The 22,241-nt window shown below is 51.8% G+C and overlaps 1 protein-coding gene across 2 annotated transcripts; it reads left to right on the top strand.

Moving 5' to 3' along the window:
* The first annotated feature begins 2,415 nt into the window (after nucleotides 1–2,415).
* On the top strand, nucleotides 2,416–21,927 carry PVALB (parvalbumin). Of its 2 annotated transcripts, none has more exons than XM_019960114.2 (5): nucleotides 2,416–2,500; nucleotides 5,101–5,168; nucleotides 6,833–6,965; nucleotides 8,239–8,348; nucleotides 21,716–21,927. In XM_019960114.2, the coding sequence occupies exons 2-5, from the start codon at nucleotides 5,108–5,110 to the stop codon at nucleotides 21,742–21,744; spliced, it is 333 nt and encodes a 110-aa protein (XP_019815673.1). In that variant the 5' UTR covers nucleotides 2,416–2,500; nucleotides 5,101–5,107; the 3' UTR covers nucleotides 21,745–21,927. The 2 variants fall into 2 exon arrangements, with proteins under 2 accessions (XP_019815673.1, XP_070644833.1); XM_070788732.1 differs by lacking the exon at nucleotides 2,416–2,500 and adding an exon at nucleotides 4,674–4,696.
* Nucleotides 21,928–22,241: the final 314 nt, after the last annotated feature.

Below are 22,241 nucleotides of genomic sequence, written 5' to 3'. Positions count from 1 at the left end.
AATTACTCTTAGAGAAAATAAGTCTTATGGTTGACAAACCTTTGTCAGAGTCATAAAATGTTAATAGCCTTCTGGCCAGAAGATGATGTAAACCACCTAAACCATTTGTACACGATAAGTTTGCAGAAAAGAAACCCTGGTTTCGATAAGGATCAAAGACTGCTGACTTTGCATGATTTCACACCCCCTATTATCCTCTATGTGCAACTTATGGTATAAAAGCCCCTGTTGAAAATAAAGCTATGGGCCTTGCTCACCGAAGCTTGGTCTCCCTGTGTCGTTCTTTCTTGTTTCCTTTTCTTCCTTTTCTCTTCTGTTCTTCCTTCATGCCAAAATAATTTGGAGTGCGGGGGTCCTCTGCAACCACTTATTTGCCTGGGCTTCTAAGAACCACTTGAGAAGATACCTAAGGTGGGGCACCTTCCGCTATTCGAGAGGGTGCCTGTGGCCTCCGTGGTCAGAGCAAGTTTGGTGTCACGAACTTTATTGATTTCCCGTGTAAACCAGTTATTATTGAGCATCTAATAAATCTCTCAGCGTTTGCTATCCCTTAATCGCCAACGCCATCATCCTGAGGGAATTCCTGGATCCAACCGGGGCTGGACCCTGGCACTCTGTAACCTTAGGCAAGTCACCTAACCTTGCTGAGCCTTGTTCCCTCATTAGCAAAATCCTGAAGGCAATACCTACCTTATAGGGAGAGTTATGAGGATGAAACCATGATGCAGTGTACACTATACCTGGTATAATACTCAGCAAACAAGTGTGATTACTTTCCCAGACCCCAGCCGGGGATCTTTCTCTATGGCTGGTCCTCAAGATGCTTCATCCCCCAACCCACTGCCCCAGGGCTCAGCCATGCCTGTGACTTCAACTCCTTGACCTCCCCAATGACCACCACAGCTCTATGTCCAGTCAGCCCTCTCCAAAGTTCAGAGCTCCTGGGCACATTCCACCAGAATGTCCTCCAAGCATCCCAAACCCAGCACAAAGTCCTGGTTCATTCACTACTCTCTACATGATTTGGGTCTGTCATCTTGGCCTTGGTTTCTTCACCTACAATGTGAGCAGGTTGTAGGAGGTCACTATGGAGGATCTCTGAGCTCATCTCCAACTATCATCTCCCCAGCTTGGTACCACTTCCTCCCCAGGCTTACCGCCTTCAAAAGCAGCACTGCCAATCTCTAGTGAACCCCAGCTTGAAAATTGAGAGTCAGCTAGGACTTGTCCAACTTGTTCCTCATAGCCCTCAAGCCTGCAAGAGTCTCCTCAGAGATGCTATCCTATGTCTACATCCCTCCTTGATACCATTACCATCACCCTAGTCCAGAACCTTAGCACAACACATTCAGGCTCCAGAACCAGCTTCCCCATCCAGTTCACCCTCTGCTCCTTCCATCCATGGAGTCAACTGATGGTCAACGAAGGACCAGTACAGCTTCCCTCCAATCTACCTCGCATGGAGACTGGGCCTCCTAACACCACCATCAGGAACTGGAATGTCCTGTTGACAATGTCAGCATCCTGGAAATTCTTTTTAAGGCTGGGGATGAGAAAAGGAAGCTTTCATGGTGTTCATACTAGACACCCAGTAAATATGTGTTACATTCATTCATGCTTTTCAAAGCACACCCCTTGGATGGTCATCTCCAATCCAAGACAGACCACCCCAGAGATGTCTTAGTGAATCTCCTGAAAGCTGTGGGCCCTTGCTTCACATAAGAGCACTTGCATGTGATTTTGGGAATACAATTTCAGGGGGTTCTTCATCCCCTGGCCCATCTCTAGAGCCAAGTTTGCCTCTAATTGAACTCATTTTACAGACAGAGACTGAGATGCAAAGAGAGGAAGGAATTTGTCAGAGAACATACAGAGCATGTGTTTCTAGGAGGCACTAGGTCATCTTATGAAAATGCTGGGTCCACTCCCTGCTCCAGTCCACAGCTTTGAGTAGTCAATCGCAGAACCCCTAGCCTGTCTGTTTGCCTCACTCATGCAAGAGCAAGAGGGAGACAGGCCTGTACTGCAAGGCTGGAGGGAGAAGACTGAGTAAAAATAGGAATCTAACCAGCCCCATGCATGGAAGACAGTTCCTATTCCATCCCTCTGCTCGAGTGCTGTCTTCCTTTCCTTGTGGGATTTTGGAGCCTGGCGATGTTACTGGCATCTAGAGTGTTCATGGAAGACTTCATGGAAGAGGAGAGCCCTGCTTGAGCCTCAGTTTTGGGTGCTGGAGGGAGGCAGGGACTAGGGGTTATTAATAGGCCTGGCTCGAGGGGCCCAGGGAGGGTGAATGTGATACAGACACCCAGCACCGTGGTTGGGAAGTACCTGACACCGGAAGGGGAGGGGGCTGGGAACAGAGGGGAGCGCCACCTCCCAAAATAGCCAGAGCGGAAGCCTATATAGGTGGCCATCCTCCCCCAGGCTCACTTCCTGACGGGACCTCCCACCAGCCAACCTTTCGGTCCAGGTTCCAGCCCTCCACCCCACACCTGAGGTGAGTGGCAGCCACCGGGGCTGGACGAGGATGGAGGGGAGGAGAGGCGGGATGGCCAAATGTCCCCTTCCCTGCCAGAGACACAGGCTAGGCTGGTGACACAGGCTGAGGCAGACAGCCATGAAGTTCAGGGTTGAGAGTACAATTCCTGGGGTTTCCATCCTAACTCGTGGTGTGACCTGAGGCAAATTCCTCCCACTGGCTAAGCTCACCTTACAGAACAAGATGGGTGGAGTCAGACATCTATGGACTCAGGTGAGGTGGCCCTTGCCTGGGCAGAGGACACAGGAGGAAGGGGTATGGAGGGCTGATGGGCTGACCTAAAGACATCATCTGATGCTCTGGCTGGGTGGACTATGGTGTCTAGTTAATGGGAAGCTTCTGCAGCAGGGAGAGTTGGAAGAAGCAGGGAGGGAAGGATGGGGCTGTTGAAGTCCAGCCTCTGCCACAGGGGTCAGTGTTCGGGGACTCCTCGGAAGCCGATCTGAGGCTGAGACATGTGGGACCTGATTGGTATGGTCCTGGGCGCTGGCAGAGCCCCATGCAGTGGATCGCTGGACTTGACGTTAGTAGAGCCAGGGGTGGATCCCTCTGAGCCACTGCCTTGCTGTGTGTTTTTATGCCACTCGCTGACTCTCTCTGGCCTCAGTTTCCCCACTAGTATAGCATAAGGATCCCTCAGCTGGGGAAGCAGATTTGCCAACAAGGCCCCTGAAGTGAGCTGAGCCTGGGGCTTGAGATGACAACACAGAAGCCCAGCATCTCTAAGTTAAAAGGCCAGTCAGAGCAGAAGCAACAGGGGCAGCTGAGGGGTCCACGGATGGCTTCACACGGTGAGAGATCAGGACAGGAGCTGCAGCATCAGTGCCTTGGAGACCAGCTGGCGGGCTGTCCCCTGAAGGAGCTGACTCACAGAGAAGGGGGCCCACTGGAGCCAGCAGCATCCTAAGGTTCCCAGGAAGGGCAGCCGTCCAACACCAAGCTGAAGGAGATAGTGTCAACAGTGAGTGCCAGGGAACCTGAGCTACAGGGTAGCCGGGCTGCTGCCGCTGCTGCCGCTAAGTCGCTTCAGTTGCTAAGTCGCTTCAGTCGTGTCCGACTCTGTGCGACCCAACAGATGGCAGCCCACCAGGCTCCCCCGTCCCTGGGATTCTCCAGGCAAGAACACTGAGTGGGTCACCATTTCCTTCTCCAATGCAGGAAAATGAAAAGTGAAAGTGAAGTCGCTCAGTCGTGTCTGACTCTTAGCGACCCCATGGACTGCAGCCTACTAGGCTCCTCCATCCATGGGATTTGCCAGGCAAGAGTACTGGAGTGGGGTACCATTGCCTTCTCCATAGCTCTCCCTAGCTCCTCCACCAAGGCACACTGTCTCAGCCCCGCCCACCTGCCCACACCTGAAGTCAGAGTGTTGAGAATCCACCACAAAGGACCACCCACATACCATCAACAAAGTGGAGGGAGACTGAGGCCCAGGGATGGCGAAGGTCACAACCCAAGGTGACATAAGGACTTACTGCAACCCCAGATCTTGAACCCAGGACTCTTGACTCCTTGTCCAGTGCTCTGCACACTTTAGAGACAGCTGGTTGCAGCCTGAACCCTCGGGGAACCCTGGGAAAGACAGCAACCAGTCTCTGGCTGCATAAAGATCAGGTAGTGTCATGTTTCCCAGAGATGGGGCCATAAAACCTGTGTCTCGGAAGTGTGGTCTGAGGGTGGCACCAGCTCCCCAAGCGTGAGCCTTGAAAGTGCAGAGGGCAAGTACCTTCTGCCACCCTCCCCTCCCCCATACGGTTTATAGGGGCAGGAGGAGTCCAGACCCGCATGATACTTTGGCTCAGGAGACCTGGAAAGCAAGTAGTTAGTGGGGATCCAAGAAGGGTTCTTTGAAAAGTCAGACTATGAAAAAAATAAAATCGGTTTCTGTATTCCGAGTTCCTGACCAGATGTGGGATGGGGCACCCGCAGAGGGCCCTAGCAGCACCGGCCTATCCCTGCCACCACCTCCCGGTGGGTCAGGTTTCCAGACCTCAGAGCTTAGATTTTGCAGCATAAATTTGCATCCAGGACAGACAGCGGAGGCAGAGGTAGGAGTGGAGAGAGAATGGGAGTAGGGCCAAGGGACCCACGAGGATGTAGACCTGGCCCCTGTCGGTCCAGTATACTCCCCGAAGAGGCCGGACATCCTCGGAGGTGCGCGGATCCCAGACCCTGCGTCGCACCAGGCCGGCGCTTCCTGCTTGCCCTTGACGGCAGGAAAACCCTCCAACTGGGAACGCGGGCGCCCTTTAAATTCCAGGGTTTGCCCCTTCCCCTGGAGCCCTGGCTGCAGCCCCTGGAGTCCCAAGGACCCCCGGCAGGGCGGGGCGGGAGCGGCGGCGGGACCGTGCGCCCGCCGGCTAGCCCGGTCAGCACAGATCGGCGGCTCGGCTGGACTGAGCCGCTGTGGCTGCGCGCCGAGCCCCGCGCCCCCTGGCTCTGCGCCAGGCCGGCGGGCGTGCGCCCGGCGCGCGGCACTGCAGCGCAGGTCATATGAGCAGAAATGATGAGAAAAGCACTTTTTAATCTTTTCGCACTTGCTCTGCCCGCTCAAACAGTTGCAGGATGTCGATGACAGACTTGCTCCACGCTGAGGACATCAAGAAGGCAGTGGGGGCCTTTACCGGTGAGCAGCGCGCTCCCCTCCGCATCCCTGTCCCCTCATCCATCTCCCTGGCCCCTGCACCCCCGTGGGTCCCGCGGCTGGCCAGTCTTCCCGGCGCTTCTATGCTCACGCTTCCGCCCGGCGCTAGCGGAGCGTGGAAGAGGGTCCACGGCACTACCCAAACTTGGCCCCGCCAGGACCTGGCGCAGACAGCGAGCTAGGAGGCCGGGCGCCTGGCGTGACAACCGAAACTCTGGGGCGCCAAAGGCTGGGTAACCGCGCTGCGAGGACTCAGGTCCCGGACCAAGGGCGAAGACCGGGGTGGAAAGCGGGACCTCTGGGTCCTTGTGAGCGCTCGGGGCTTTTCAAGGCACTTGGAGGGGCCATAGGTGCGCATGCTTCTCTCCCCGCGACCCCTTTCCGGAGAGGGCTCTTTTCGCCTAGCTACTGCTTGCTGGTTTCCTGAATGTCCAAGCCCCTTCTCCGGGGCTCAGGGCCCACCCCGCTCAACGGATCTGCGAGGGAGCGAGATGACCTTCCCCAAGCTGGCGCTCTGCTCTGCTCAGCGCTGCGCGCAGGGCATCCTCCGCGCTTGCAACTTCCAGCCTCCTCAGGCACCGAGAGAGGGGAACGGACAGTCTCATGTCTCTGAGCTGCCCTGGACTTGAACGCTTAACTGCTTAAGTTCCTCCTCCCTCCTGTCCCCGAGATGGGGAAACTGAGGGAGGCAGAGGGTTAGAAACTTGCCCAAGGTCACTTCGCAGGGCAGAAGGGGGATGAGCACGGGGGTCACCTCCAGGTGCTGTCCCCATCCCCCTCCATCTAGTGTCTGAGGTGGACAGAGCAACTTTCCTCCCGTCCAGCCAGGGAGGATACCTTGACTCTCCATGGGATTGCCCCTACACCACCCCACCACCCCCGACACACATGTTACTGGTCTAAGGTCGTTTACTCTCCCAGATTGTCCTTAAAAAAGAGCTCAGGGTACAGAATATTGAAGGGGGGCTCCCTTCCTTTCTGCTTGGCACTCCATCCCCTGGGCATGAAGCCTCCCTCCCAGAGCCCTGCGATAGCCCACCCACTTCTCCTTAACCCATCTTGTCCCTCTAAGAGGAAACCTAACTGGGAATTCTTGGGGAGACTTCCAGCACCCACCCCCACTCCCACCGGAATGGCTTTCTGCAGCAAAGCCAGGACTTCTGTGTCCTCCCCCCGCTCCTCCTACTAGGTGACCTTGAGAGAAACTTGTCCTCTCCGTGTTGATTTTCTGGCCACACAATCCATGGCCAAGAAAAAGGTCGACCCTCCTCCCCAACAACAGACACACATCATATTCACTCTTCCTTCAATTCCCGTGCCCACCCCCACTCAGCCACCACCCAAAAGGCTTCATGGAAACTTCTCTGCCTTCAAATGCTACCCCTACCCTTAGCGAAGGGTATAGTGGAAGGTGGAGGGAGTTGGGGAGCCAGGGAGATCTGGGTGCAATCCCCCCTCTGCCACCCATGGCTGTGCAACCTTGGTCCAAACCCCCTTGCCTGGCCTGGACTCCCTCAGCCCTGCCACGGAGGTGTATCTCCTCCATCCCCCAGGACTGGCCCAGCTATGACACCCCCATTCTCCCACCTTTTCCCAGGACCCTTCTCTGTCCTCATTTTAACACCCTCCTCTCCATCTCCCAACAGCTGTCGACTCCTTCGACCACAAAAAGTTCTTCCAGATGGTTGGCCTAAAGAAAAAGAGCCCGGAAGACGTGAAGAAGGTATTCCATATCCTGGATAAAGACAAGAGCGGCTTCATCGAGGAGGAGGAGCTGGGGTAAACTGAGGCCTGCAGGGACTATCTTCTGTGGCTCTGGGGGAGGGAGCAGGGTGGGGGTTGGGACACTTGCTTCCAGGTTCCTTTCTGTCTGCCCTGCTCTCTGCATCCGTCACAGAAAAGAACCATCTGCTGTTGCTTCTGGAAGAATAAAATCCTCTGCAGAAAGTGCAACTAACTAGGTTAAATTATAGCCACTTAATATTGCTAATGGAATGATGCTACTTAATAATTTAATACAAACTGAGAGGCACTTTTTCTCATTGCCTAACACTATAGCCAAGACAGAGAGAGCGCTCCCTTGAGTATTTCATTGATTTTCATTCCTCTAAAAGCCACTTTCCGCCATCCCACAGACCCTTGCCCTTCTGTACCATGATGGTTAGAACAGTTTCTGGGCATGTCATGGGGTGCGGAACCAGCTTTGAGGGGTCAAGAGTCCTGGGAGCAAGGCAGAGAAGGTTATGACTAGGAAAAGGCAAAAAAATGACATCAGCAAAAATCCTCCCACCATAACCCCCTCGGCCACCTGGCCCACGTCTGCCAATCCAGCTGTGCTTTATGTAACTCTCTGGCCAAGACTGCCTCGAATTTTGTCAGGAAGAGAAGGGGGAGGGTGTGGAGAGGGGCCTTTCAAGTAGAGACTTCCCCATCCATCCTGTCTCTCCCCTAAACCATCTCACAAGGGTACCCTTGTCTAGACCCTGTGCCTCTACCTTCCCATGCCCAGTGTGTATGCGCACGCGCACACACATGCGAAGTCTGACTTCTGTTTATCCTCTAGGCGTCACTTTCTCCAGGAAGCCTCCCCTGACTCTTCCCTCCCCTTCAGTGGGATGGATGCACCATTCAAGCAACCGCTTTCCACTTCCCACCATTGCTTCCATCACACTGTGTGGCATCTCTTGGAATACTTGACTTCCTCCCTGTTTTTCAACTTGGCTTCCAAAGACCAACTCTATGCCCCCATTTCTAGCATGGCCCTGGCACAGAGAAGATACCCTGGTATTTGTTTTGTTGACTGAATAAATAAACAAATTCAGGTGCCCTAGCAGAAGTGAGGGCAACCCTTTGCTGAGGACAGCCTGTCCTCTGCACACCCATCCGTGAAGCTTGGCCATGGTGGGGCTACCTGGCCCAGCACAATGGCATGCATGTTCCCTGCTCATCCTCCTCTTCGAGCCTCCTGCTTCCCCTGTGCAGACGTCAGCCCACCATCCACAAGGTGACCCTCACCTGATTCCCTCCCCCTTTTCTCCCTTTCCTCCTCCAGATTCATTCTGAAAGGCTTCTCCCCAGATGCCAGAGACTTGTCTGTTAAAGAAACCAAGACGCTGCTGGCTGCTGGAGACAAAGATGGAGATGGCAAGATTGGGGCTGATGGTGAGTACCCGTGACCTGGGCACATCGTGGGTCTGGGATGTTTGGATGCCAAAAACTCAGAGCTATGTCCCTCCATCATGAGCAGGGGAGGGGGGAGTCCCGCAGTCCCCAAGATACGAAGAAAAATGGCAATCCGTGAGGTCTAAGAGCTCTGTCGTGTAAGCCAGGCAAAGAAAAAATTGCTATTTTTTCTAGATTTGAACAACCCCCAAGGAATAGATCCTCTCTCTCTCTCTCTCTCTCTCTGCTGTGTAAGGAATCCAGGAGAATTGGGGATATTTTCTGAACTTTGTCTGCACTTCTGCTTGGGTTCTGGTCACAGCTCTGCCCAAATGGGCTCTGTGACCTTGGGCAGTCTCTCTCCTACTCTGGGCCTCAGCCTCCCATCTGTAACCCAAGGAGATGAGGCCAACTGATCCCCAAGGACCCTACTGGCTCTCACATTCTCAGATTCCAAGGATGGAAATTCTTTCTCTCCTCTCCTCAGCATCTTGTCTTGGGTATCCTGTAACTTCAAATTTCAAAACCTGTTTTGGCTTCACTCAGGTATACCATTCCAGCACTGTAGGAGAGCCAGAGAGGGGAAAAAAAAAAAAAAAAAAACAGCCAGGGATCAGCTGGGAATTAGGAAAAGAAACATCCAGCCTGACCTTGCTTTTCGAGCTTTGCTTTCAGGACAGGCAAGGGGTTGGTGGTCCACCATCCCACACCCTTCTCCATTCAGATCTATCCAGCATTCACATCCCAGCATCTTTATCTTTTGTAGCATCACAACATCCTTAAGAATCATCTCCATTTTGCAAATGGGCAAACTGAGGTTGAAGGTGCTTGACCTGCTCGGGGAGGTAGGACATAAGTGGGGAGTGAGGATTCAGAACCACACAGCTCTTTCCAACATGCTACACCACATCTGTGCCAGTCCTAATGATGGTCCCTTCGGCCAGTTTAAAAGGAAACTGTATTAAATGCTTAGGCTCTGGGCCCGTGCTGTCTGGGTTCAAATCCCAGCCCAGCCACTTTCTCACTGTGTGATTTGGGGCAATTCAAGTAACTTCTTAGGCCTCAGTTTTCTCATCTCTGAACTAAGCATAATGATGCTTCCTATCTCATTGGATTGTCAGAGGATTACCTGTGTTAATGAGTGATGTGTACAGAACAGTGGTACAGAGAAGTGCTATATACATGCCTGTTTAATTTTTTTAATAGCAGCTAGGTTACATTCATCCTTTTATACTCAGTGTCTAGCCCACACCCAGCCCACACTTAATACACATTTGTTGCTTGAGTATGAAATCCAGCCCCCTATGCTCTCCTTGCTCTCTGCTCTTCACCAGTTGTGACCTTGACCATCAGCTCTCCACACCTAGGTTCCTGCATCTGACAAACGGAGTGCACAGTTTTATCCTAAGACCTGCCTGGGCTCATTGTAAAAATTAAGTGGCTGGAGACACAAAATTGCCTTCGGAAAGGTACAAGGATTCTGAACATGGACATAGTTTATTAAAGTTTTATGCCAGAAATGAGAATGGAGCAACTCTAACAAGGTCAGAAGCAATGAGTCGCCTGGCCTCCCGTTGGCAGCTGCCCTTCCTGGGTCTGGGAAAGAGGGAGGTGGTTTTAAAAGAACCAGAGCAGAGGGTGCTAGAGGGAAATGGGTGGCTGGTTCAGGTGATTGCAGTGAATGGCACATCTCCCCACACCCCCATCCTCACCGGGTCACTTATCAGACAGTTCCACCCAGAACCTGGTTCCTGTCATGACCCCAAGCCAGGCCTTTGGACCTCCTTCCCATTTTTATTTGCAGCCAATATGCTACAGCTCAGAAGCCCTAGGCAGGGTCTTCATGGCTGGCTGCCCACAAGCAACCTACACAATGAAGAAAAACCAGGCCAGATCCTGGCCTCCCTCCTTTTCTCCCTCCCTCCTTCCCTGCCCAACTCAGATCTTAAAGCCCTAATTCAACTCTTCAATCAAACCAAAAAGATATTTACTAAGTAGCAAATATCTACAGTACCAGGCAGTGGAGGAGGCAAAGAGGAATTAGACCCACAACTTCCTGGCTGGGCACCTCTGAGCCCTGATTTCCTGACATGACACCACATAACTCACTGGGATTTTGTGAGGATTCTATGGCAGTGCGGAGTGCAGAGCACTGTAAGTGCTCAGGAAACAGTGGCTATCATACTATTGCTATTCTATCTGTGCAAGGCTCACAGCTCTATGATACAGACACAAACACAGGGTAAATACCAGGCAGAGGCCGGGAGGTGCATACGAGCTCTGCAAGAGGGAGACAGCGGGCACTGGTGCAGACTAGAGACCACGGGCAGGTCTGCCACAGGCCAAGGGGCAAGTGGAGGGAGGTCGAGGCGAGGGCTGGGTATCAGTCAGCAAAGGCACTAAGGCTGGGAGGTTTAGGGCATGTTTAGAAAGGGACTAGAAGCTGATTTGCTGAGGGTGGGAGGCAAGAGAGAATGATTACCAGGGTGAACGATGTGTGTCCTGTCCGAAGCTGGACTCTGCACACACGTCACCTCACGTGACCTCGGGATGACAGAGGACACAGATGCAGATGCAGGAAGAGTGGCTCCAGGGCCCAAGGTGACACTGGGGCCAAACCCGGGTCTGTCTGCCAGCACAGTCCAAGCTCAGCCAACGTGGTGCAAGTGTGGCAGTCAGGGCAGAACAGAAGAGAGGGGCGAGAGATGAAATGGGCAATAAGAACAGGTCACCCTGAGGTGGGGGGCCACATCTGGTACTCTGGAGATGAGAGGATGAAGACACGAATCCCCGCTTCTGCCCCCGTGCACCATACTGTTTCTGGAGGGCGACAGGAAGGATGGGTGTGATGGAGCCCAGTAAGCAGCGGGATGGAAGAAAGAGCCCTCCGTGGGCCCAGAATTTTCTATTTTAGGCTTTCTGCTTTGCTGCCTACTCCCTCTCAAGGCCAAAGAATCTAAGCCCTGTCCACCAACTGGAGGACGCCTTCAGCTCCCGGTGGGACTTGGGACAATTTATGGAACTTGTCCCTGACCCTCAGGTGCCTGCTCTTAACATTAGCAGTCAGATGACTGGCCAATCCTGGGGTCTCTTCAATCCCTGGGACTCCCCAGGTGCCCCAGTGCATACACCCTTAGACAGAGGGCCAGGTTGCCAGCTAGCTCAGCTGTGTGACCTGGAGTAGGAACAGCAGTGACATCTAACTCCAATGTGCCCCCTTGTGCCACACACTGTGCTGAGCATTTTACTCATTTCATCTCCCCAGCTTCTTTTGAGGATACTACTCCTATACCCATTTTACAGATGAGGACACTGAGACTCAGAGAGGCTAAGGGTTTGCCTAGGAAGAGACAAGGTCAAGATCTGAGTTCGGGTCTGTCTAGATCCAAAGCAAGTGTTCTGGGCTGCCTGCTTTATCCATTCATTCATTCCAAGTCAAAAGGCTTTAGATGACCATAGATGACTTTATTTATTGACTTATTGCGTCTCTCTTCCTCTGGGATGGATGTCAGCTCCACAAAAGCAGGAACTTTGTTTGGTTCAACTCTGACCCCAACACCTAGAACAGAGCACATAGTAGGGGTAAAAGAAAAGTTCAATGAACGAGTGAATGAATGAATATGTGTCCAGCCTGGGGATACAATGACGAGGAAGTGTGGTGTATAGGGAGCTGTCCTCAGGCTAAGGGTGGAGACCCGTTTTTGGCTGAGGGCTTGCATGTAGCAGGTGCCTGGGGTTTCCAGAACCAGGGGTACTGCCTCCATCTCTAGCTGCTTGCCCTTCTGCAGATGAGTGATATTTACCAGGTCCTTAAGTATCCCAGACTGATAAGAGTGGGTAGAAAGACAAAGTTCTAATTATAACCCTTTGCTTTCCTGTCTCTCAGGGAAAGAGATGGCAAAGTAAAGGAAGCTTCCTTACTTCCTGGAAGCTCTAAGACTTTTATAGATGTGGTCAATTGATTCTCGACAGCCACCTTTGAAAGCCTGTTGCAGAGCTGGTAAAGGGGAGAGTTAAAGTAGGAAAGGAAGAAGAAGCTGACCAGAAGATGGAAGGTGCCCCCAAACCCAGGCATCAGTAATAGGCAAGACTAGGAAGTGTCAGGTTCCTTCTCAAGTACTTGTCCTCCCCCACCGTGGGTCTCCAGCAGCACCCAGCCCACAACACAGATGGCTGGGCCCTGTCCTCAGGGTTTCTGCTTCCTTAGATCCAGGGTAGAGCCCAAGCGTTTGCATTTCTACTGAGTTCCCACGTGGTGTTTATGGTCCGGGGACCACACTCTGAGTACCACTGTCTTATGATCATCCTAGAAAGTAGATGCCATCACTCTTCGGTTTACCGATGAGGAAACTGAGGCACTCAGCAGTTAAGGAGCATGCCCAGGCTCACTCAAGAGCAGAGTCAAAACTGAGACTCAGAGATCCTAGCAGGACCCTCTGCCACCCTGCATGTGTCCACAGTCTGGGTTCTCTGTACCCAATCCCTGCCCACATGGACGGGCAGGCTGATGAGAAGAGTAGGCACCATTCGTGGGCACTTCCTCAGGCCTCACAACAGCATCCCAAGATGTGCTCTCACTGTACAGACAGGGAAGGGAAGGGAGTACAAACCAAGGCCCAGGGAAGTGGGTGGCTTACCCACGATCACTCAGCTACTCAGGACTGGGGACCTGCTGCAAGCCTCCGCACTCTCACCAGCACTCCCCCACCCCACACTGTAAACAGGAACTGCATGCCCCATGTACACACACCCACACACAGCAATCCTTGTTAGTTTCCTGAAACCTGATCCCAGTGGCAGATCCCATTTCCTATGCCTCAGGCCTGGTCCAACTCAAGAGCCCATGGTTTGCTTTTTGCTTCCATGGCTGAGAAATTTAGTCACAACGATTGCCTGACCCTTGCAGTTGGTTCCATGTGCCTGAAGGCATTTGCCTTTTCTGCTTCCTTCTGGCAAAAATCTGTTCTCTTTTATCCTTAAGTAGCCTATTTAATGGGAGAAGGCAATGGCACCCCACTCCAGTACTCTTGCCTGGAAAATCCCATGGATGGAAGAGCCTGGTGGGCTGTAGTCCATGGGATCGCGAAGAGTCGGACACGACTGAAGCAACTTAGCAGCAGCAGCAGCCTATTTAGTGTGGGAGGCGAGAGGGAAGGAGTAAGCCCTCAGGCTGGAACTCCTGAAGTCAGGCAGAAAACACAACCTGTAGAGTGCGAGTTATCGGCAGTGTGAATAGTCAAACCTTCTCCCCTCTCTGAGCATCCATGTCCTCATCCCAAAGTGGGGATAAAAATAACCACTTTCAAAAACCGTTGCGAGAGTTAAGTGAGTACTCTGGAAATGATTCTTTTCCTCTTGTTTCATGTGCTTTTTCTTGTGAGTGCTAAGTCGCTTCAGTCGTGTCCGACTCTATGTGACCCTGTGGACTGTAGCCCACCAGGCTCCTGTGTCCGTGGGATTCTCCAGGCAAGAATACTGGAGTGGGTCAGCATTCCGTCCTCTGGAAGATCTTCCCAACCCAGGGATCAAACCTGCATCTCTTATAAGCTACCTCAAAATCCTTTGCAAATAGTGGAATACCCACCCTCAAAGGAAATGAAACCAAGTCTAAGACGGGAAGATAGTGAGAAGGACAAAAGGAGAATCCTGCCGCCTCCCTGTAATTCCAGCCCTCCAGCCCCTATGGGGTTTGATTTCCAAGGCAGGCAGGAGGTGCACACCACGGCCAATCCGCAGCCTTGATGGCAGAGCCCCGAGGTGTGCAGTGTTTTGTCCTATTTCATTGCCTCCTCATCCGGGCTCAATGCAGTCTAGGGGACAGAGTCTGTGATCCCCAGTGAGAGATGTGAAAACAGGCCCGGCAGATGTGAAGTGTCAAAGTCACACAGCAAGCCCTTGGCCGAATGGAACCTGGGTGTCCTGACTCTGCCACTCCCTCCAACAGGCTGAGCTGGGACATTTGAGTTATAAATGGTTTCTGTGTTTAGCAAGATGCTTGCTTTTATTCCCGTGTGGACTCTCCCTAACTCCCAGCCTTATGCTGCACTAGATAAGATTTAGCCAAGGGAGGGCAGGCAGCACTTCTTATATAACTGCCCTCCTGCCAAAAGGAACAGCAGTGAGGGGAGAAAGAAAGATGTCCCCTCTTCTGGCCCTGGAGGTTACAGCTTAATTCAGCACTCAAGGCCTTTCATTTCCAACCTCTGAGAAAGAGACGCATCCTACCATGAGCCAGGCCTAAGTTATAATCTTCCTGGCTGAGTGGCGCTCGGCCTCAGTTTCCCTGTAAGTAAAATGGGGATAAGAAGGCTGGTAAGGATGAAGTGGGACGGCTCCTAGGGTGGTGCCTGGCTCAGAGGGCACCCCCATTACTGTTCACCGACTCTTCACTGCCTTCCGCCTTGACCTCGAATGACCCAGCCTCCCCGTCCTCTGGGGTGGGAAAGTGATCCCTGTTTGCAATACCAATTTATAAGAAACCCAGCCCAGGAGCTATTTAGAGGCGAGGTGATAAACCAGAGGCCTGCCTTCATCCTGCTCCTCACGACAGAGGGGAGGAAAGCGTCTTCCAGGCGCTGACTCAAAGTTCCTCTCACTTTCCCCTCAGGCTATCAGCGGGTGCTGTGCTCACCTGTCAATAGCTTCTAATTTTGTCCAACCCCCACAGCGCAGGGACCTGGGACAGACCTAATTAGGCTAATTTCAGTTTCAGAAGGGAAAGGAGAGGACTGAACCCGCCCATCCTCTGACCCTTTGCCTGCTCCCTCCTCTGCTCACCCCCCACCTTTCCTATCTTCCTGATCAGATGATGAGGACACCAGCCAGGTGGCCCCCAGGGGCCTCAGGTGAGGTTTCCTTGGCGAAAGGTAGGGATGCACCTGAATCCCTCTGGGAGGAAGGGCTCTGGATGTCCCCCCGCCCAAGAACCACTGTACCTCGTGTAGTCCTCACTGTCACCCTACGAGGAGATACTCTCAGTGTCCCCATTTGACAGATGCAGAAACTGAGGGGCAGAGAATGAGTGTCTGTGGACAGGCACATGAGGGATGGGACCCTAACTCGGATGGGATAGACAGTGTCAGAAACATGCATCACATCAGTGATTTGCTCTTTGGGCTTCCTGTGTCTTCTGTCTGTTTCCATCTTCCTATCTTAGTCTCAGGATTTTTGTGATTACGGTTGTTATTTCAAAGCCCCAACCTGTCCCAGTGGTGCTGAGGAGATCCAAGGAACTAACATTTATTTATACACCATCTCCTATATGCCAGGCATCTGTCTGTATTTTCTCATCGGGTCTTCCCAAGAGCTGTGTAAGTAGACGTTATCATACCCATTGTACACATGAGAAAACTGAGGCTCGGAGAGGTCAGGTAGTGACCTACGGCCACCCAGCCCAGGCAGGATGCGATGGAGCAAGATTCAGACCCAGCTTCCAGGATTGTTGGAAGGTTGTCAGCAGGTGCCAGACAGGACAGGAAATGGCAGGGGCGGGGGAGGGGGGTGGGGCAAGAAATAAAGGTGATGGGGCCATCTGTGGTGTCACCCACCCCCCCAACAGCCCCTCGCCAGGCAGCAGCCAGGCATTTCATGGGTTTGGTGGTTTTTTTTTTACATTTTTTTTTATTAAGTATTTTATTTTAACTTTACAATATTGTATTGATTTAGCCATATATCAAAATGAATCCGCCACAGATATATATATGTGTTCCCCATCCTGAACCCTCCTCCCTCCTCCCTCCCCATACCATCCCTCTGGGTCGTCCCAGTGCACCAGCCCCAAGCATCCAGTATCATGCATCGAACCTGGACTGGCGACTCGTTTCATATATGATATTATACATGTTTCAATGCCATTATCCCAAATCATCCCACCCTCTCCCTCTCCCACAGAGTCCTGAAGCCATAGAAGGATACTTTTCTTTTTCCCCTCGGGGTATGTGGGATCTTTGTTCCCCAACCAGGGATCGAACCAGCACGCCCTGCATTGGAAACCTGGAGTCTTAACCACTGGACCATCAGGGAAGTTCTTGAGCTATAGAAACATCTTGATAATAACAGCTACCAAATGCTGCGTGCTAGCTACAGATCAAGCCAGTGATAAGGGCTTTAGAGCTGCTTCCTCTGAACAGCCCAAGGAGCCACACTTTACAGATGAGGAAACTGAGGCACAGTGAGGTGAAGCACCTAATCCCAGGTCACAGAAGCAAGAAATGGGAGTTGAGGGTTGACTCCCAGCTCCTGTGCTCCACACTCTGGAGGGGAGCTGGAAAGGTGTCTTCTAGACCCAAGGCTGCACAAATAAGAAAACCCAGACCTGGCAGGGTGAGGTGTCTGTCCAGGGACATGAGTAAAGGCAGAACCAAGACCAGACCCCCATCCGCTGCTGTCCATCCCCCATGCCAGCCTCCTACTGCCAAATCACTCGACCTGGACTTTACAGAGTCTCTGTAGGTTTGCTTGTTTGTTTTTTTCTCAGGAGAGACCTAGACGTTTTAGAGGAGACATTTTGGTAGGAAGGCTATTAGTTAATTGGCTGGTTCCTAAGAGCTCTGCCCTGAGAGAGGCACAAAAGGAACAGAAGCGGTGACCCCTGCCCTCGATTTGTCTCCCAAGTGCCCTGCCGCCGGATCTGGGAGGACAAAATTAGAATCCTGTGTTTTCTGCAAAAAGCCAGGGCATGTACTATTGTGACACCCTGACTGCTTCATGGGGGATCCCAGAGGTCTGTTTTTAGAGGCTTTTGAAAACCTCACAGGTCGAAAACACCTCCATAGCTCCAGAATGTCAGACATTCTACTGCTGGAGGGTCCCATGGTCGGTGTCCCCTGGTCCCCTTCACGCTGACTGCCCCAAATGCCATCTGGTGTGAAGGTAATAGTCAGGCTCTTTGCTGAGGAGCAGCCAAGAACGTGTCATTTCTAGGGTGAAGGTTAGGGGTGGCGTGGATGGAGGTCAGGAAATGGAAAGGACCAATTACCCCCCTTGACAGTTACCCCATGAGCAGGTGATGGTGGACAGACTCATGTCTCCTTTATCCCAGAAGAGAATGACTCAGTGCCCAAGGACAGACTATGCGGGCTCCAGCCAGTTTTTCAGATCAAATGCCAGGTTGAAGCTAGAGAGATTTCATGTTTCCATCTGACGTGAGATACTAGCCTTCTCAGGAGCGGCCTCTCTACCTTCATGTAGGGGCTGTTCCTGAGACCACAGCCAAATCCCTGCTCCTGTCCCTTCTATGCTACATGACCTTGACACTTGACCTCTCCAGGCCTCCACTTTCCCATCTATAAAATGGGAATCATCCCACTCGCCTCCTGGGGCTGTCTTGAGAATTATATGCAGAAAGTCAGTACTTGCTGAACACCTAAGAAGGACTCATGAGCCATGCCATCCATTCATCCATCTGTTCACCCATTTGGCATTTGTTTACAGGCATCTGCTGGGGGCCAGGTCTGTTCTGTTGCTTGAGAGTTGTGAGCAAGAGAGATAGTGCCCCCTGACCCCTGGGGGTTTACAGTGTGGTAGGGGGAGACTGAAAGAAATAAGCAATTACACGAGTAAGATCATTTCAGAGAGTGATAAGTACCACGAAGTAAATAAAAAACGGCTAATATGACAGTCATGGGGTGGCGATATTTGAGCTGGCGCCTATGTCACTCTAGACCCAGGTCAAAGTAGGTTGGAAATCTCCAGGGTAAAGAGGGAAGTTTGAATCATGTCCTCTGTGCCATCTTGGTCATGCAACTGGACTGCAGCCTCAGTTTCCGCCCTTATAAAATGCAGACAAAAGCCTCTCTCCCATGGAGGAAGTGAGAACTTAATGAGATGGTAAATGCAAAAATGCTTCCCACAGAGGCAATAAAAATAAGAATTTTTAAATTCTATAAAAATGGGCAATATTAATCAAAGTACTAATGGTAAAAGATATCTTGGGGCTTCCCTGGTGGTCCAGTGGTTAAGACACCTGTGCAGGGGGCACAGGTTCAATCCCTGGTCAGGGAACTAAAATCCCACAGGTCTCATTGTGCAGCCAAAAAAAAAAAAAAAAACCATTTCAAAAGAACCACCTGCCTTAGTGGGGTGCTGTAGGTTCAGAGGAGCCCCTGGTGAGAAAGCGGACGCTTTGATGCCTGGACTGTGGGAGGAATTTTTAGTGTTTGATGATGGGTTCCATTCCTGACATTCACTGTGATCCCTTAGCCCGCCACCCTGAGGGTTTTCAGGACGAGCAGGAGAACTCTCCCCTCTCTCACCTGGATTTGATCCCCAGTCCCCCACCTCCAGGCCACCTGACTTTCCTGGCCTCAGGGACTAGCTGGGGACAGGAAAGGGTGGCGTCCATCTCCCAGGTCAAATCCCGAAAAGATGAGGACCCCTCCACCCGGCGGGGTCACTGGTAGGTCACTTCCATGATGATCCCATGTGTTGTTTAGGTGGTTTTGTTTCTTCACTTGGTGATTTTTTAAATCCTTCTAACTTTGTAGGTCCAACAATAGCCCAGCATCCCCACTGATAACATTTTACATAACCATGTGTATTGAAGAAATTACCCTGGGAGGTTTTCACAGTACGTATCATACCAAGCCTGGGGAGGACAGGATGAACCTCAGGGGAGCCCCAGATACTTCTTGTGGCCTTTGTGAAGCCACTTCACATTCAGTTTTTTGTTTGTCTCTGACTAGGAATTGTTACTGCCCTCTCCCTTCACTCCAGGGCCAGATTGGGGAGCGGACGCCCAGCAAACAGGGCCGGACTAAGCCTCGAAATCTAGTTCTCAGTCCCCACCTGTGCTGTCCCCACATCACACCTGCGTTTCAAGAGGTGACGGGGCCTTATCTGAGGGTCCCGCAGTGTCTGGCAGGCTGGGGACATGGCATCTCAGAGACACATATCGGAGAGGGTGGCCGACTCCTTCTGTCTTCTCTCGTTTCTTGGAGAGAAAAACAACAGGGAAGACTCTCCTAAAGTAAATCTTCCAAATAAAGGTCTCAGAAGACCTGACTGCTGAGCAGAAACCCTACTGACCAGCACATGAGGACCCCACAGTTGAGAACACGTGGAGCGGGGAGGGTAGAGGAGCTGCCAGAAGGGGCTGAGGCCTCCTGTGCATCAGCACCTCTCTTCTGACGGCCCTGAGTCAGAAGCAGAGCTGTCTTTTACAGAGGATGCTAGTGGGGCTCAGGGAGGCTCAGCGCCTTGTCTAAGGTCACACAGCCCACAAGGGGAAGAGCCAGATTCGGGGGCCCAGGCCTCTCTAGCTGAGCTCATCTTACATGCAAGAGGCCAGCCCAGCACGACTACTGAGTCTTCCCCAAATACACACCATTGCTTCCTGCCCTCTGAGACTGGACCTCTCCCTCTGCTTTCTCCTGTGGGAATCCTGCATCTGCCTATATGCCTATATCAAAAGCCACCTTTTCTTTGAGGGTTTTGTTGATGCCTTAAATAGAAGGCACCTCTTCTTGCTGGGAACACAGAGTCTCTGTGCCTCTCCCATCTTTTCACAAACAGATGTGGTCCCCTCGGTGTCAGATGCAGAGCCAAGAGGTGGGACGAAGGAAACAAAGCCTGAGAGGGTCCAATGCAGGAAGCAGACAGCAAGTAAATAAGCAAGAATAGACTCAGAAGTATTCCGAGAGTGGGAGTGCTGTGAAGCTAATAAATAAATGGTGATAGCAAAAAGGGTCTCAGTAGGGGTGGGTCACTGCTTGTACCAGAGGGGTCAGAGAAGGCCCCTTGAGAGGTGGTATTTGAGCTGAGACCAGGTGAGTGAGAAGGAGCCGGCCGTGAGGCAGCCTGGAGAATGTACCAGGCAACGAGAATGGCAGGTGCAAAGATCCTGGGGTGTGAATGCCCTAGGCATGCTTGAGATTCAGAGAAAAGGCCAGCAGCACAGAGCACTTACTGATAGCATCTTCTTCCAGAAACTCCCATGGTGCGGGGACCATCTTGGACTCCCCTGCATCTCCCCTCACCTGGTTGCCCCATCCTTTGTTCATTTTAATGGAGTTGGATTCACTAGAAAGATGTCTGATTGCCCCCTGGTGCCAACACTGGTCTCTCTCTGACATCCTTAATATTAAGGCAAAGCAGGGCCAATGTACACGGCTAGGGAAGGGGGTGACCACCGTGGACTGGCAGGCAAGCCCACATGGAGGGGTCTGGATCCCAGAGCTTGAATCCTCAGCCAATTACTACCTGAAGTCACTGAAAAGTCACTTCTGCTCTCTGGTCCTCAGTTTGCCTCTCTGTAAAATGGGGATAATAACTCCTGGTTCCCTAGTGTTTGTGATGATTAAATGAGGAGCTGTGTGAGACAGGGGCTTCCCAGGTGGCGCTAGTGGTTAAGAACCCACCTGCCAGTGCAGGAGACATAAAAGATGCAGGTTTGATCCTGGGTCAGGAAGATCCCCTGGAAGAGGGCATGGCAACCCACTCCAACATTCTTGCCTGGAGTATCCCAGAGGAGTCTGGCAGGCTACAGTCCAGGGGTTGTAAAGAGTGGAACATGACGGGAGCAACTTAGCATGCATGCATGTGAGACAGAGCCCAGCTCATTCTGAGCACCAGGACACACTCACCCCCCTGAGCTGTGTACAGAAGTCACATGGTCGGTCTCCTCCAGGGCCTGGCTCGGTCCCCCAGAGGAGGAGGAGCACACAGCTGTTTCTGAACTTGGCTGTTCACCAGAATCACCTTTTGACAAATAAAATAACTCATCCCTCCACAGACCTTCTGAGTCAAAAATTCTGTAGCAAGGGCCTGGGACTTTGTGTGTTCTCAAGATTCTGCTGGTGACCCTCATGAATTAAACCAAGGGGCTAAGAAATAGCTCAGAAGAGGAGCTAAAAACCAAGCGCTAAAAGAAAGAGATGTGAAGCCTGGCTGTGCTTCTTCCTAGCTGTGTGACCTCATAGACCTTGCTGGACTCTGAGCCTCTGTTTCCTCTCTGTAGAATGGGAATAATGATAAAATGCACATCGTGGGATTTTTGTCAGTTAAATACGATGTTGTATATAAAGCACTTAGAAAACTGACTGGTATGTGATAAACATTCAGAAAACTATCAGGGCTGTTAGCATTGTAGTTAGTATTACTAATAATTTGTGGGTGACATGACATCATGACACAAAAAATATGGTGGGTGCATCATTTCCCATCTCACCTCATTCATTCACTCCTTCATTCACTCATCCCCATGCTCACTCCCTCCGTCACTCTAGCTCTCTCTTCTGCAGCATATTTGAGAATCAAGAAAAAACACCATGCAGTGGAGCTGGAGGGGGGTGTCTCCCCACAGTCAGGTCCCAGCCAGTGTCCCAGGCCACGGTCCCCCTCTGACTCACCTCTGTCGTTTTCTTTTGCAGAATTTTCCACTCTGGTGGCTGAAAGCTAAGAGGCTCTGACTGCCCAGATCTGGCTCTTCTCTGCCCTGAACGACCCGATCTCAGCCCCTCTCGCTGCCTCCTGCCTTTCTGTTTGTTTATGTTATTTTTTACTCCCCCATTCCCTGTGGCCCTCTCATGACACCAATCTTCTGGAAAATGACAGAGAAACAATAAAAGCTGTACCAATCAGATTCTGCTGCTGAAGGAGCAAGGTCTGGTAGGGCGTGGATCCTCTTTTGACTTTCCAGGTGGGGGTGGGGCAGGATATAGACAGAAAAGATGAAATGGAAGTGAAATTTACTGAGACCCTCCTCTGCCTTTGGTACATGGCTTGCCCATTCATCGCTGAAACCATCCATCAAGTAATTCATGAAATTCCCATTTTACAGATGTGGAAACTAAGTCCTGGAGAGGAAAGTGATGTGTTTAGACCACAGCTAGGACTTGTGGATGGATGGATGGATGGATGGACAGATGGATGCTCATTATGACATTTTTGGTTGCA

This window comes from Bos indicus, chromosome 5 (genome assembly GCF_029378745.1).
Source record: "Bos indicus isolate NIAB-ARS_2022 breed Sahiwal x Tharparkar chromosome 5, NIAB-ARS_B.indTharparkar_mat_pri_1.0, whole genome shotgun sequence".
In the NCBI taxonomy this organism is placed as follows: Eukaryota; Metazoa; Chordata; class Mammalia; order Artiodactyla; family Bovidae; genus Bos; species Bos indicus.
The sequence above is the reverse complement of the archived record's forward strand: the minus strand, read 5'-3'. Positions and strand labels throughout refer to the sequence as shown.